The sequence below is a fragment of the Petromyzon marinus genome, chromosome 21 (genome assembly GCF_048934315.1).
Source record: "Petromyzon marinus isolate PM22_M1 ecotype Great Lakes invasive population chromosome 21, UKy_Petmar_22M1.pri1.0, whole genome shotgun sequence".
NCBI classification, from domain to species: Eukaryota; Metazoa; Chordata; class Hyperoartia; order Petromyzontiformes; family Petromyzontidae; genus Petromyzon; species Petromyzon marinus.
Genome location: NC_133687.1, coordinates 13,913,857 through 13,930,094, shown reverse-complemented (window position 1 = coordinate 13,930,094; position 16,238 = coordinate 13,913,857). Strand labels below are relative to the sequence as shown.

The 16,238-nt window shown below is 53.3% G+C and overlaps 1 protein-coding gene across 2 annotated transcripts; it reads left to right on the top strand.

Annotated features, from left to right (window-relative positions):
• The first annotated feature begins 2,565 nt into the window (after positions 1 to 2,565).
• LOC116944591 (uncharacterized) lies at positions 2,566 to 15,959 on the top strand. 2 transcript variants are annotated; one of them, XM_032958293.2, is made up of 7 exons: positions 2,566 to 3,049; positions 5,996 to 6,095; positions 10,872 to 10,934; positions 12,734 to 12,753; positions 14,041 to 14,098; positions 14,650 to 14,768; positions 15,651 to 15,959. In XM_032958293.2, exons 1-7 carry the CDS (start codon positions 2,774 to 2,776, stop codon positions 15,924 to 15,926), a joined length of 912 nt encoding a protein of 303 aa, XP_032814184.2. In that variant the 5' UTR covers positions 2,566 to 2,773; the 3' UTR covers positions 15,927 to 15,959. The 2 variants fall into 2 exon arrangements, with proteins under 2 accessions (XP_032814184.2, XP_032814183.2); XM_032958292.2 differs by having other exon boundaries at positions 14,641 to 14,768.
• The last annotated feature ends 279 nt before the right edge of the window (positions 15,960 to 16,238 follow it).

Sequence of the window (16,238 nt, the reverse complement as noted above, 5' to 3'; positions counted from 1 at the left end):
GGGGATGATCACTTACATACTGTGTTGTCATTTAATAATTTGCGGGTAATTTTTGAATTCGGCAAAATTTGACCCTGACGCCGGCACACAAGGTCCTCCTCTTGCAAATGACGGCAGGGGATGTTTAATATTGACTGTGAAGCAGACGGCGCGTAGTATCATTACGGTTATTGCACACCGCAGTAATAACCAGGGCAGCCGCTGGATGCGATCCGCGGACCTCGGGAACAAGCGGCGAACGCGCTCCTGTCAGCCAATGTCACGACCCTTAAAAGGTTAAGGAAATTATTTGGAGATGCTGCTGCTGTTGGTAGTGGTGCACAAGTTAATACTGCGGCTTTAAAATAAAACCAAAATACAATAGGCCACGTTTTGGGCAATGACCCTTCATAGAACATACAATTTTACTTTTGTATGTGCTAAGAGAACGTCACCTGCAGAGGCGGCATGATGCGTTCATCTCGTGTGCTAGGTGAATGTCGAATCGTAGGACCGTGAGAGATGGCCGTGGCGTGGATAGCATTCATCCAGCGGTGGCTCGATCGTGACTTAGGCCGATTCATCAGAGCGGCTCTCCGCCTCCATGGGAACTCAGGCTCGTGTCCCGACACTGGAAATCAACTCGGAGCATCGCTAACAGGTGCAGCCACGGCGGTGATAAATGAGGAGGGGGGGAGCTGGAGTGAAGGGAGGACAGAAGGTCGAGGAGGATGGAAGAGGAGGCTTAGGAGGAGGGGAGGAGCAGGCTTGAGGGATGAGGCTGGAGAGGGAGGATGGATGAGGAGGAGGGGTGATGGGTGAGGGGTTGGAGAGGAGGGAGGGGAGGAGGTTGAGGCTGGAGAAGATGGAGTAGGGTTAATTAAACAAGATGAGGCTGTAGAGGAGAGAGGGAGGCAGAGGGTTGAGGCCGGGGAAGACGATGGAGGAGGGTTGATGGGTGTAGAGGGAGGAGTCGGGGATGTTGAAGGATGAAGCGGGGGGGGGGAGGAGGGAGGGTGGCGCGGCTGAGGAGGGATGGGGCTGGAGAGAGGTGGATGTCCCAGGAGATGGAGGCTCTGTTTCCCGTCGCAGCTCGGGTTCTCGCTCTGTGGGTGGCGACAGCTGCCGTCGTGAACCCCTCGCGCGGGACCGCGCAGAGCGGGACACGCGGTGAGGCTCGCACGGCCTCCCGGGACACTACGGTTCCAGAAACACCGGACGCACGCACGCACGCACACACACCTCCACGCGCGTGTGTCGCCAGTGGTGTGTATGTGGAGAGTGGTGGCGCATTGGTTAGCGCGCTGCACGACGAACCCGGCGACCCGAGCTCGATTCCCACTCACGGTTCAACATCGATGACTATTATATGAAACGGTCCTGGGCCTCCCCTAGGTCAACTCAGCCTCAAACTGAGTACGGTATTTGCTGCGGTGTGTAAACATCAGAACTGGGGAGACAAAGACGGCCGGGCGTGGTGCTATTTTCACCCATATCTTGCGCACCGTACCGGCCTTAATCAGTGTACACTAACAGAACTTGCCCCAACAGTGTAGGCGACACGGATGATCTTTGTCTCAATAGTTGTATGCGTCTAAGTGGAATATACGGGGGTAACTCATCATTATCAACACATCGCCATGATCATAATAAAGTACACATCTTTATAATAATCAACAACCAGTTATAATCACAATGAAGAATTGTCAATCATCCGTTATCGATCAATCAATAATTATAATCTGCAATAATATTCGTAAAAAGCCATCACCAATATATATTTGTATATCCGACCAGGATGGCTTAACCCATCATGCATCCGGGATCGATACAAATAAATACCACTTTATTGAAATTCAACAGCAGTTCTATGAATAGACTAGCCCCGCCATAGGAACGTGGAATCTACCACTGGCTTAGGGCTGTTAAACAGGTGAGAACCGCCTCACTTCTCATTTGAGCTCGAAATTACTGCGATTGATATCTTGCTAACGACGAAGATTATCAGTAAGTCACCGAACGTTATCTTTATATTTGCAATAATCAATGAACGATGCCCACAATCACGAGTGCAATATTACCGTAATTCTCCCAAAAACATCCATATACATACAAAACATGTTCGTTGATTTCACAGCACATTATAAAAAAATAAATAACCAATCGTATTTATCATCAATAATTACGTACATCATTCTATCTCTCTGGTCTCTCTCATCAATGTGCTATAAAGAAGGGCCATTGCCCGAAACGTCGCCTATGTTAAGCCATTAAATAACTGGTTGGGTTCTTATTCTTAGTTTTTTCGGTAAAGTCACGTTGAAGAGAAACAACAAAATAACAAAATATATATAAAACAATAAAAAATTCTCACGAAACGTCGTGAGAATTTTTTATTTTTTTTATTGTTTTATATATATTTTGTTATTTTGTTGTTTCTCTTCAACGTGACTTTACCGAAAAAACTAAGAATATGAATTACTGCAGTCACGAAAGCTTTAAATCAAAATTTGGTTGGGTTCTGTCGCCTGGGTGGGCGGGGGCACGCCAGGGGGCGGGGTCTACGCCTTGAGGGGCGGGGTCTAAGTCTTGGGGGGGCGGGGTCTGTGCCTTAGCTCCGCCCCCTCGCACCAAGAGCGCGGAGAGCGGAGCCCGAAAGCTCCTCCCGGGGTGGATCGCGTAAAGTTCGGACAAGAAACTTTAAACATTCGCCAGTCAAGCGCGGGCGAAGGCGAGAAAGCCCCAATCAAAACCGCCCTCCTCTGCGATGCATTAGCCCGTCCGCGCGTTCCCAATGGCTGTAGACCCCGCGGACCACCTCGCCGTGGGTAGGCCCGAGTCGGGACCACGCAGCTCGCCTAGAGTCCGCGGCGGGGAAGGTGCGCCGAGCCCCGGCGACGAGGGAAGGAGGAGAGGGTTCGGCGCGGGACTCCCGGGGTTGCCGCTACTTCTGCTGCTGTTGCTGCTGCTGCTGCTCCTGGTCGCGTACGTGGACGTGAGGCTCCGCCTGGAGGCGCTGGAGAGGCGCTGCGTGGCTGTGGCGGAGCGTGAAGGAGGAGGCTGGGTGCAGGTGGGGTGTAGCGTAATGTGGTGTGTGTGGTTGGCACGTGTGTGTGTGTGCGCGCGTGTACGCGCGTTCGTGTGTGTGTTCATAAAAGTCTGTGAAGGCTATTCCGGGGATCTTTGCTGCTGTTGTGTTTGTTGACCTTTGAGTCGACACGAGCAAAACGTGCACGTGTGTGTTTACGTTTGTGGGCACGTGTTTGGGAGCGGTGGCGCAGCGGTTAGCGCGCTACGCTGCAAACCCGGCCACCTAAGTTCGTTCCCCGCTCAAGGGCCAACGCCGGTGACGAATGATCTGAACCAGTCCTGGGCCTCGACTAGATTGACTCGGCCTTATTTGAGTCCCTGGTGCGATGTGTAAAACGTCGCAACTAGGGAGACAAAGGCGAACGGGTGTGGTGCTTGTCACCCACCCCCTCCTGTGCTGTGTCCAACCTTCATAGGTGCTCGATAAAAACACTTTAACCCAACAGTCTACTAAGGCTATACGGGGGGTTGGGGGGGTCTTTGTCTCGTGTTGTATATATGTGTGTGTGAACACGTGGGGGAGCCGTGGCGCAGTTGTTAGTGCACTGCGCTATAAACCCGGGTGACCCGAATTCGATTCTCGCTCAGATCCAGGATCGGTGACGAATATCTGCAATGCTTTGCTCTTGACTTTTCCAAATGTATTCTTTATTTGGAGAAAAGTGCATCACCCCAGAGCGGCCCACGGAAGAAGATATCACAGAACGACATCCGAGATTCTTTCAACTGACCTCTTATCCCCACTAGGGTGCAGCATGTTAATACACGCCCTGCTATAGAGATGTTCGTTGCGTGACAGTCAAATCGGATTGATTTTAAACTGAAGAGCTGGAATGTTAATCTTACGCTAGTATACCTAGGAAGGCCCAGTCTCGTGGCTGTTTTAGCTAAGCTTTCATATCGCGATATTGTTGCTGTGTAATGCCATTTGAGTTATTTGCGGTTCGTTTTCAGCATTGTGATGTTTGGCGAATTTCAGTCGGCTATGGGATAAAGCCGGAGAACCTGGAGAAAACCCATGCAGAACAGGGGGAGAGGGAACATACGAACTCCACACAGAACGGCAGCGGAGTCGGTAATCGAAGCCAGCGACTTTTTAATGTGAGACTGCTTCACAACCCTGCCGATCACATGAAACTTTTTATTTTGCCAAACTAAACTATTTTTATTTTTACCAGGTAACGCTCACTGAGCTATTTAGCTATTTTTTCAGAAGCGACCTGGCCACAAATGATAGCGCGGTGAAGTGGCTCATCACGTGGAAAGTTATAGCAGCCGAATACTCCAAACGCGTGTTGATGCTAAATGTGGAGGTGGCGGGGAAAAACCAGCGAACCCGGAGAAAAATCCACACGACCACAGGGAGAGACGTCAGGGTTGGAATCAAATCTACAACCTGCATACCAGGCGAGGGAGTTAACACCTCGTCACCAATTAAGTGCAAAATCAAATGTAAATGATGTATTTTTTGTGCATTCGTTGGTGACTGGGCGTAAGACTTATCAACTCGCTACACTTAAAAACTCAATTTTATTACAGGTGGCTGAAACCCGAATATGAAGCCAGGGTCTCCCCAATAAACAACGTTAGCCCAACGTTGGCCTATCAGTTCCAATGGAGTGCCAATGTTGGCTCAAAGCTCTGATCGCCGCGGTCTGCTTCTGCAGTCCGCTCTGACAGCGGCGCACAGCTACATGATGAAGGCCACTTGTGTTGTGGCCGAAACGTCGTGATTTTTGTTATTTTATTTTTTACCTACGTGACTTTACCGAATAGAACCAAAGAGTATGGATCCTTGCAGTCACGAAAGCGTCAAATCTAGAATGGGAATTCAGAGCCCGCTCTTCGTTTTATGGCGCCGATAGAAGAACAATGGAGATTAAATTGGAGAAACTGTTGAATGTATATACACAGTACAGTATTTCCTCGTTATTCATGGCACTTGCTATCTGCGATTTTGGCTATCGCATATCACATCGGGGACTCTACACAACTGCATCGAGAGAGAGAAAGAAAGTGATGAGAGAGCATGTGATGTGAGAAAGTGATGAGATAAAGAGACGAGAAAGATAGAACTTCTTGAACCTTTATAAGCATCTGCAGACATTGCGCATACAATATTCGTAGGCCAATATCATCCACGAAATTTACTATTCACGAGCGTCTCCGGAACGTATCCCTGATGAATAACGAGGGAATACTATACGTAAATATATACACACACACACTTTGAGGAGTTGTCACCATAGCAGTTTAGTGTTAAAATGCAGAAGACTTGTCAATGGAATTGTACAGACACCCCAATGCAGCAGAAACCCTCCTGAAAAATAATCTTGAGACTGAGCGAGGGTCTTCCTGGGTAATTCTAGATTTAAAGCTTTTGTGACTGCAAGGATCCATACTCTTTGGTTCTATTCGGTAAAGTCCTGGGTAAGTATACACGAAAAAAGTTTGCTAGCTTTGGCATGGTGCTCATTATCATTGCTGACCTTGAGCCAATGGCGGGAATTCCACATTTCCCTGGCTAGGCCAAGTCCATCACGGGGACACATCCAAGAGGGCGACTTCCTGGGAGATGGAGTGATTAAATCAGTTCCTATTACAGATGCAGGGTGGATTATCACTTTGCAAGAACGTGAGATGTGTCGGTGTCTTGGGGAGGCCTTCATTCAGCAGTGGATTGATCATGACCGACGATATAAGGTCTTTGTGTCAGGCACATAACAATGCACGGATGAAAATCTGTTACGCTCACGGGATTTGCGAGCGGGCCCTACGTCTCGGCACGTCTGACCCGCAGCTATAAACGTGGCACCGCTGCCCTGCCATAAAGTTACGCAACCCTTGCCCCGTGTGGAACTGGTCGGGCAGTTGTGCCTCCGTAGCAATGGCGCCCTTTAATGTCTGACCTTTGTGCATGCGACAGCAACCTCTGTGGGAGGAGGAGGAGGCGGCGGTGGGCATGAGGGAGAGGAGGGAGGAACCGGGCCGACGGAGGGAGAGGCCCCGCGATAGGAGAAAGAAAGGTGGGTGTGTGTGTGTCCCTGTGTGTGCAGCGCGCTAACCGCTGTAGTGTAGCGGTTAGCGCGCTGCGCTTACGAACCCAGTGACCCGAGTTCCATACCCGCTCCTGGCCAACAACTGTAACGATTATCTGAACTGGTCCTGGGCCTCCCCTAGGTCGACTCAGCCTCAAATGAGTACCTGGTGCGATGTGTAAACATCGCCACTGGGGAGACAAAGGCAGTCTGGCGTGATGCTGGCCACCCATCCTCTTGTGTAACCGTGATCACCTTCGCAGGTGTTATTCACTAACACCACTTGCCCCTGCAGTCTGTTATGGCTATATGGGGGATATTTATATTCGTGTTTGTGGTATGTGTCAATTTGTCTTTGTGTATGCCTCTGGCCAATTGCACCTCTATTCCACTCAACAACCGAGCTAAGAAGGCACCAAGTTGTTTTTTTCCGCTTCAGATGCCGAGCCGTGCCACTGAAGTCGCACGCAACGCGTGACTGAGACGCGTGTAGGTGACGACGAGGTGACGCTTTAGTCCTTGCGGTGTTACCGACTCGCGTCACGCACGGTGCACTGGCCCTGCTTAGCCCGGAGCCAAATTAGAATATCTTGCGATGCCAGCGTATCGCGGTTTCGGTTTCCGGCTCAGCACGGCAAATAGCCAGTGGAAAAAAACGACCCGTACCATGAGGACCCCGTGCTGGCTTGGCTCGGATGGTGCCAGTGGAAGAAGGAATATCGGAGACCGTCGCCCTCCCATGGCTATGGAGGGCGGAGGTGCTATGCCCGCAACAAACGAGCGGAACACCGGGCGGGCAAAACGCAGCCGCTTGGCACAGTGGGCAGCACAGGTGGTGCATGCGGCAGACACCTAAAGTCAACCCGTAACACCTGGGTCTGTTGCGTGGCCTCTTATCAGAAGCGAGCCTTCAACGCTTCACGTGGTCTCAAGGGATCGATCACCTTTGTCTTGGTTTACATGTTGTTTGTGTGTGTTTTCGTGTGTTATTGTAATGTGTGTGTGTGTCCATCCCTGTGTTGTGTGTTTGTATGTAGCGGTAGTAATAATAATCATTCCATCTATTTTCCTTGGAAAGCCTCCACTGAGCCTAGAGATGCTTTTGGGATGTTTGACTGATTCCATGAATGGGAGTTTGGAGCCACGTGGGAGGAAACCGGAGAACCCAGAGACGGCCCGCCAGGCATACGAGGGAGTCGCACGCTCAAAGCGTCCGCACAGATAGCCCATTGCTGCACCGCCATCGTTTCCTGTTCGTCTCACACGGCCCAAGCGCACAACGCCTGGCATTGCCTGGCAGCCTCCCACCCGAGCACGAACCAGGCTGCAGCCTGCTCAGTTTTTAGAGATGTGATGAGGGCATTGGGGGTGAATTGGTCACGTACGTGCTCGTGTGCGGTATGTATGAGTGAAATGTGTGTTTTGTGTGTCTTGTGTGCGAGAGGTGTGTGTGTGGTCTGTCTATGTGTGGTGTATCTTTGCATGTAGTGTAACTTTGTGTCTGTGTGTGTGAGTGGTCTGAGCGAGTGTGTGTGTGTGCATGGTGCATGTGTGCATGGTGTGTGTGTGAGTTCATGCTGCAAGGGTCGTGTGCATTGTGGGTATCTACGTGTGTGTAAGTGGTCTGTGTGAGCGAATGTGTGTCTGCGTGTGTGCATGGTGTATGTGTGTGTGAGTTTATGCTGCAAGGGTCGTGTGCATTGTGGGTATCTACGTGTGTGTAAGTGGTCTGTGTGAGCGAATGTGCGTCTGCGTGTGTGCATGGTGTATGTGTGTGTGAGTTTATGCTGCAAGTGTCGTGTGTGTAATGAGTGTCTGCGTGTGTGCACGTTGTGCGCAACGTGTACATTGTGCGCGTGTGCATGTGCATGTGAGTGTGTAGCGTGTGTACACTGTGCGTGCGTACACTGCGCGTGCGAGTGTGAGCACACTCGCACGCGCGGGTAGGATTTCACACATTCCCCACTAAGTGTGCATTAGCGCCTGTTAATTTAGTGAGCTCCTCTCTTTGCATAACGGCTAAAATTAACCCTCGACTCTTGACAAGACGCCAAGTTTCACGTCGGGCTTTGCGCACGCTCGCCAGTTCAGTTACAAACACAACGGCTTCTCAATTACTCCCACAATTCTGCATTTTCAGGGCCCCCATTGATTTTCTCTCCCGCTCTCTCTTTCTGTCTGTTTACGCATTGCTGGTATTTCTTCCGGTTTCTTACCAGTTGTGCTGTCGGCATCGCCCAGAGGTGACGGTTGTCACACTGCGGCCACACCGGTGACTTTTGCGATGGTTGTCACGTCGCCATGAAGCATATATTCGGAAACCCTTCACAGAGCAAATGGCGACCCTCCGCGCTAGGGAACGCCCCCACCCCCCCCCGCAGAAGCGGTTACTGCAGAGCTACCGCTGAGGTCCCTTCTTCAAGTGACCTCCCCAGTTGACACCTCCCATTAGCACGGTTGGCTGCGTACGGTGCGAAAGAAGTTCAACATACATACGACTACTATTTTTATTTTACCAGGTAAGACCCACTGAGCTATATAGCTGTTTTTTCAGATGCGACCTGCCTATCACAAATGATAGTTCAACGAAGTGGCTTATCACGTGGAAATGTGTTGCTGCCAAATACTCTAAATGTGAAAAACCAGAGGACTCGGAGAAAAATCCACGTGACCACGGGGAGAACTTGAAAATTCCAAATGTACAGCAGGTGTCAGGGTCGTGATCGAACTCGCATCCTCCTGTATACCAGGTGAGGTAGTTAACATCTTGGCCACCATGGTACCCACTTCCAGGCGAGGGTAGCACTTCCCCACCTGGGCTGAATATGACTGTAAATGTCCAAGTCGATATTTTTGATTTCCAGAGCGATAATTTTGCCAAACTAAGTGGTCACACTCGTGCCTCACAGTAAAAAAAATGCCTTGATTCGATTCCCGACTCGGATGCCTAGTCTCCCCCTGATGGTCTGTGTGGAGCGTGCATGTTCTCACCCTGGTCTGTGTGGAGCGTGCATGTTCTCCCCTAGTCTGTGTGGAGCGTGCATGTTCTCCCCTAGTCTGTGTGGAGCGTGCATGTTCTCGCCCTGGTCTGTGTGGAGCGTGCATGTTCTCCCCTAGTCTGTGTGGAGCGTGCATGTTCTCCCCTAGTCTGTGTGGAGCGTGCATGTTCTCACCCTGGTCTGTGTGGAGCGTGCATGTTCTCCCCCTAGTCTGTGTGGAGCGTGGATGTTCTCCCCCTGGTCTGTGTGGAGCGTGCATGTTCTCCCCTAGTCTGTGTGGAGCGTGCATGTTCTCACCCTGGTCTGTGTGGAGCGTGCATGTTCTCCCCTAGTCTGTGTGGAGCGTGCATGTTCTCCCCTAGTCTGTGTGGAGCGTGCATGTTCTCCCCTAGTCTGTGTGGAGCGTGCATGTTCTCGCCCTGGTCTGTGTGGAGCGTGCATGTTCTCCCCTAGTCTGTGTGGAGCGTGCATGTTCTCCCCTAGTCTGTGTGGAGCGTGCATGTTCTCACCCTGGTCTGTGTGGAGCGTGCATGTTCTCCCCCTAGTCTGTGTGGAGCGTGGATGTTCTCCCCCTGGTCTGTGTGGAGCGTGCATGTTCTCCCCTAGTCTGTGTGGAGCGTGCATGTTCTCACCCTGGTCTGTGTGGAGCGTGCATGTTCTCCCCTAGTCTGTGTGGAGCGTGCATGTTCTCCCCTAGTCTGTGTGGAGCGTGCATGTTCTCCTCCTAGTCTGTGTGGAGCGTGCAGGTTCTCCTCCTAGTCTGTGTGGAGCGTGCATGTTCTCACCCTGGTCTGTGTGGAGTGTGGATGTTCTCACCCTGGTCTGTGTGGAGTGTGGATGTTCTCCCCCTGGTCTGCGTGGAGCGTGGATGTTCTCCCCTAGTCTGTGTGGAGCGTGCATGTTCTCCCCCTGATGGTCTGCGCGGAGCGTGCATGTTCTCCACCTAGTCTGCGTGGAGCGTGCATGTTCTCCCCCTTAGATTGTTTCACCGGTATTGGCCTACACAACATCAACGCTGCAGGGCTCACCTGCGAAATTACTCCGTTAAATTGGGTATTCCGCACGGCAGCAACGGCCACCCCTCTGCTGTGAAGGCTTTGGCACGACCCTCCTGAAAATAAGATGCTGGGCACTCCGGCGACGGAGCTTTGCCCGAGCGAGCAAAACGTAATTGAATAAATAATAGCGCTTCGGAAAAACTGAGGGTGAGGATTGCTCGAGTTATCTGAGCAATGAGGAAACACGGAGAGTGGGGGGGGTGGGCTTGGTCCGCGGGAGTCGAGTCTCACTCCGCTCTGATTTAACGCGGTTGGCTGGCTACGTACGGTGCGAAAGAAGTTCAACGTACGTGCGTGCTGTCCCGACTTTCCCCAAGGCCCAGTTACTGTCACTCGGAAGTCATGTGTGGTTGTGTTTTACACGACTTTTTTTTTTAGTTTCGCAGTGTTTTACTGTTGAACATATTCTTTTTTCCTAAAGAATGCTGATTCAGTGGATGTTGGTGACTGTGGAGAGTGTGCGTCTATGGTGCATATGTCTTTGTAATGTGAGTGTGTGTTGATCTACGTCTGTGTGTCTGCGATCGTATATGTGCGTGTGAAAGCATGTGTGTGTGAGTGTGTGCACGCTAACAACACGTGCCCCAACAGTCGGTCAAGGATATATGGGGGGGTGGGGGGGGGGTCTTAGTCTTTTTGCGTGTGTCTCTGGGGGTGCGCCTCCGAGAGTGTGACTGAGTGTGCGTCTCCTTTGTCTTCCCGTCTAGGGCCCCCCGGACCCCCGGGAAGGGACGGGAAAGACGGGGTCCCAGGACCTCCCGGCCCAGCAGGTGAGGCTGCTGCTGCTGCCACTGCTGCTGCTGCCGCTGTTGCTGCTGCCACTGCTGCTGTTGCTACTGCCACTGCTGCTGTTGCCACTGCTGCTGCTGTTGCTGCTGCCACTGCTACTGCCACTGCTGCTGTTGCCACTGCTGCTGCTGTTGCTGCTGCCACTGCTGCTGTTGCTACTGCCACTGCTGCTGTTGCCATTGCTGCTGCTGTTGCTGCTGCTGCTGCCGCTGTTGCTGCTGCTGCCACTGCTGCTGTTGCTACTGCTGCTTCTGTTGCCACTGCTGCTGCTGTTGCTGCCACTGCTGTTGCCGCTGCTGCTGCTGCTGTTGCCACTGCTGCTGCTGCGTTTTCATGACCGCTTCCCTCTGGGCTGTGATGGCCCAAGGGATGGACCCCGGTTCCATTCCTGGGCCCGGATCTGTGTCCCCTCCCCCCGCCCCAACACGTGCCATGAGCCATGAGCAGCGATGGAGAAGTTGCAGTTTACGCTGCAGTGTGCAGTTATTCGGCATCTCAGAATCGGAATCTTTTATTTAGACTGGAGGAATCTGATGAGCTGTGAAGCTTTTTTTGTTTTGTTCACAGATGTCCAGTAGGGGCAGGTCAGTGGCGAGTTAGCACTGTTGGCTGCGAACGTTGCAAAAGAAGTTTAACATCTATGCGCTGTATGCACACCGCATCGTACAGCGGCATCGAAACTCGGCCACATCTTAACAGGCTTCACAGAAACAGTGGGCGTGTTACATTTGTGGAGGCGGTCAACAGATATTATAATATATGGGTCCCTGTGTGAGTCGATGGATCTCTGTACGAGTCTGTGGGTCTCAACCTTTCATTCTCCGTACGAGTCTATGGGGTCTCTTCATCGGTCTATGGATTACTCGAAGTCTGGTATCTGTGTGAGTCTGGGTCTCTGTGCAGGTTTGTACAATGGGGATTTGCACAGTGGAGTTTAAACGTTATCGCATCTCAAGACGTTGAACAGAGAGACAGGGGCCCCCCCCCCCCTCCCCATGCCGTGCGGGTCGTGTAGGTCGTGCCGGGGTGAATTTCCCGTAACTTTACCACTTCTGGCCAGCCGAGAGTTGCCCACCGTGCATCCCCCCGCAGCAAGCCCAGGACGAACAACTAATCCCAAGCTCTCTGCGGGCTTGACCCCTGCTTGACCTCCCCAAATCCGATGGGACCCCGGAGCGTCCGGGCCGCGCATCATTCCGTGGAGGGACCTCGCGTTGCCCGGAGAAGGCCAACGATAGCCCAGGGACTGATGGTGACGGTCGCTTACCTAGTCACTCCACTGCCTCGTATGTACTGTGCGTGTGCGTTGAACTTCTTTCGCACCGTACGTGGCCAACCGTGTTAATCGGAGGTGCGGGGGAAGGACAACAAACTAAACACAAAACCCAGTTCTAAAGAACTGGGTTTTTAATCTAGATTTAAGTGCTTAGCTCCAATGGCTTCCTAATATCGAAAGGAAGTGCATTCCAGACGGCCGCAGACGCGCATCTGAAATCACGCGACGCAGTGACCGCGTCTTTGTTCAGATGGTTAGCCAGAAGCCGCGGCTGTGAGGATGAGCGGAGTTCACGTGACGTTCAGTGCTCCTTGACGAGATGAGCGAGGTGTTGCGAGGCGTCGCGACACCTCGCTCATCTCGTCAAAACCGTCACGTGACCTCGGCCCATCCTCACAGCCGCACAGGCGGGGGCCGGGCCGTCGCTCGGCGTGCTGCTGCTGCTGCTGCTGCTTCCCGCGTCGTGTGTCTCCTGACGTTGTGGTGCCGCCTTTGTGTCCGCAGGTTCGCCCGGATCGTGCGATGTGAGTACACGGCCTTTTACACCACCCCCCTTTGTGTCTGTTACACCCCCCCCCCTTTGTGTCTTTTACCCCCCCCTTTGTGTCTTTTACCCCCCCTTTGTGTCTTTTACCCCCCCTTTGTGTCTTTTACCCCCCCCCTTTGTGTCTTTTACCCCCCTTTGTGTCTTTTACACCCCCCCCTTTGTGTCTTTTACCCCCCCTTTGTGTCTTTTACCCCCCCCCCCCCTTTGTGTCTTTTACCCCCCCCCCTTTGTGTCTTTTACACCCCCCCTTTGTGTCTTTTACACCCCCCCTTTGTGTCTTTTACCCCCCCCTTTGTGTCTTTTACCCCCCCCCCCCTTTGTGTCTTTTACCCCCCCCCTTTGTGTCTTTTACCCCCCCTTTGTGTCTTTTACCCCCCTCCCTTTGTGTCTTTTACCCCCCCCCCCCTTTGTGTCTTTTACCCCCCCCCCCTTTGTGTCTTTTACCCCCCCCCCTTTGTGTCTTTTACCCCCCCCCCCTTTGTGTCTTTTACCCCCCCCCTTTGTGTCTTTTACTCCCCCCCCCCTTTGTGTCTTTTACCCCCCCCCTTTGTGTCTTTTACACCCCCCCCCTTTGTGTCTTTTACCCCCCCCCCCCCTTGTGTCTTTTACCCCCCCCCCCTTTGTGTCTTCCCCCCCCCCCCTTGTGTCTTTTACCCCCCCCCCCCTTTGTGTCTTTTACCCCCCCCCCCCCCTTTGTGTCTTTTACCCCCCCCCCCTTTGTGTCTTTTACCCCCCCCCCCCCTTTGTGTCTTTTACCCCCCCCCCCTTGTGTTGTTGGATCTTCCACCGCGATGAGGAATCTGAATGTTGTTTGTCTCGTTGTGGCTCTCTTCCCGCGAATTCCGTGTCCTGGTTTAGTTTTTTTCTCCCAGAATTCCTTTTTGTTATGGTCACTGACGTCTCACAATGCCCCACGTGTTCTAGCTGCGGGCATTCCACAATACGATTGTCGTCTTCCTAGTTTACATTTCTGTCATCTTTGTGGGGGTGGTGGTGGTCGAGGAGGTGACGTGGTGGTGGTGGTGGTTGTGATTGAGGAGGTGACGTGGTGGTGGTGATTGAGGAGGTGACGTGGTGGTGGTTGTGATTGAGGAGGTGACGTGGTGGTGGTGGTGGTGGTGGTGGTCGAGGAGGTGACATGGTGGTGGTGGTGGTGGTGATTGAGGAGGTGACGTGGTGGTGGTGATTGAGCAGGTGACGTGGTGGTGGTGTTGGTGGTCGAGGAGGTGAGAGAGACTGTGGCCCCCTCCCCCCTCTCTCTCAGGACGTCGTAAAGGTGGCCCATGTGCCCGGCATTGATGCCATCGTCAGCGTGGAGAAGGGTAAGTAACGAGTGGGGTGACCGCACGTGTGCCTCATGGCACGGTCAGCGAGGTGGGACCCAAACGTAAGGGCGTGCGTGTACCGTGGGAGCGGCAGCGTACGCCCCCCCCCGGCGTAGCGGTTAGCGCTACGCTGCGCTACAAACGCAGCGACCCGAGTTCAATTCCCACTCACGGCCAACGCCAGTGACGATTATCTGTACCGGTCCTGGAGCTCCTCTAGGTCTTCTCGGCCTCACGAGTACCCGGTGCGGTGTGTAAACATCGCCACTGGGGAGACAAAGGCGGCCGGGCGTGGTGCTGGCCACTCACCCACCCCCCCCCGTGTGCCGTGCCGGATTGCATAGGTGCTCGCAAACAGCACTTGCCCCAACAGTCTGTTAAGGCTTTACGTGGGATCTTTGTCTTTGTGTGTGTGTGGTGCTACATGAGTGTGTGTAGCACTGACGTGAGTGTGTGTGCGTTCGATACTGTGAGTGTGTGCGTGCCACGCTGTGTGTGTATGGTGCTAACGTGAGTGTGTGTGCCGTGGTGTGCGTGAGATCTTAAAGGGGGTGTGCTCTCGGACTGGGACAGGGAGCGCCTCCTCCTCTCACCCGGCGCGTTTCGCCTTCTCCGCTCCGGCGAACTCGAGGTGCTCATGCCCGGCCTCTACTTCATATACAGCCAGGTACTCGCATCTCCACATCAACTCGGAAAAAAACCCCGCAGGGCTTAAACTATGAACAAAAACTTTTTTTTATTTTACTAGGTAAGGGCCGCTGAGCTATATAGCTTTTATTTCTGAAACGAAGTGGCTTACCGTGTAGACATTTACAGCAACCAAATACTCTTGAACGCATGTTTCATTCGAAATGTGGATGAAAAAAAACCAGAGCACCCGGAGGAAAATCCATGCAACCACGGATAAAGAGACATGCAAACTCCAAATATATACAGGCATCGTCAGGATCGAGATCGCACCCACAACTACCTGTATACCAGGCGAGGTAGTTAACATCTTGGCCCCCTCTTCTGCTAGGCCATGTGCCGCTCGCAGGCCGGATCTGTGTACACCTTGTGGCTGCATAAGGACAGCTGTCGCTGGGGCTTCCCTCGGCTGGACCACAGCATGGCATTGGCACGGTTGAAACTTGATGTCTCGTCTGGTTTTACAGGAGGTCGTGGGTTCGATCCAGACCCTGACGCCTGTTGTATATTTGGAGTTTTCATATTTCTCTCTCTCCCTGTGGTCGCGTGGATTTTTCTCCAGGTCCCCCGGTTTTTCCCCCACATTTAGAATGAACATCACGCGTTTAGAGTATTTGGCTGCTATACATTTCCACGTGATAAGCCACTTCATTGAGTTATCATTTGTGGCCATGTAATTTCTGAAAATGAAGTGCATAGCTCAGTGGGCCTTACCTGGTAAAATAAAACTAGTTTATTTTGTTTTAGTTGCTGAAGCATTAAAGCAAGCGGCAAAGCCTTGCCCCCCTCAACCTCCCCCCCCCCCTTGTCCCCCTTTCCTCCCTCACCCTCTCACCCCCCCCCCCCCCCCACCCCCCACCAGGTGTTCTACCGGAACTTCTCAGACGTAACGGGCCACGTGCTGGTGCTGAACGGGCGCGAGGAATTCCTGCAGTGCTCGCTTAGCGCCGGCGTCGGCCTTGGAGGCTCGGGGGGGGGCTCGGGAGGCGGGGGGGGGTTCGGCACGTGCCACGCGGCGTGCGTGCGAGCCCTGCGCGCCGGCGACCGGCTGGCGCTGACGGCGCTCTACCCGCGCACGCACATCACCTCCCACCCGCGCGCCACCTTCATGGGCGCCGTGCGCCTCGGGGCCGGGTAGCGCCAGCGGTGGGTGGGGGGAGGGGAGGTGGTGGGGGGAGGGGGGGGGGGGCCGGTGATTCCGTGAAGGAGCGGCGGCGGAGCGGTTAGCGCGCCGCGCTACGAAAGCGGCGAACCCGAGTTCCGAGTGCCCGGCCGCGGCCAACAACGGTGGCGAATATTTGAGCCGGTCTTGGGCTGGCCTCCCCTATGGTCGGCTCGGCCTTAAATGCATACCTGGTGCGGTGTGTGAACGTCAACACTGAGGAGGCAAGGGCGGCCGTGCGTGGTGCTTGCCACTCACCCACTCGTGTGCCGTGCCGGCCTTGATAGG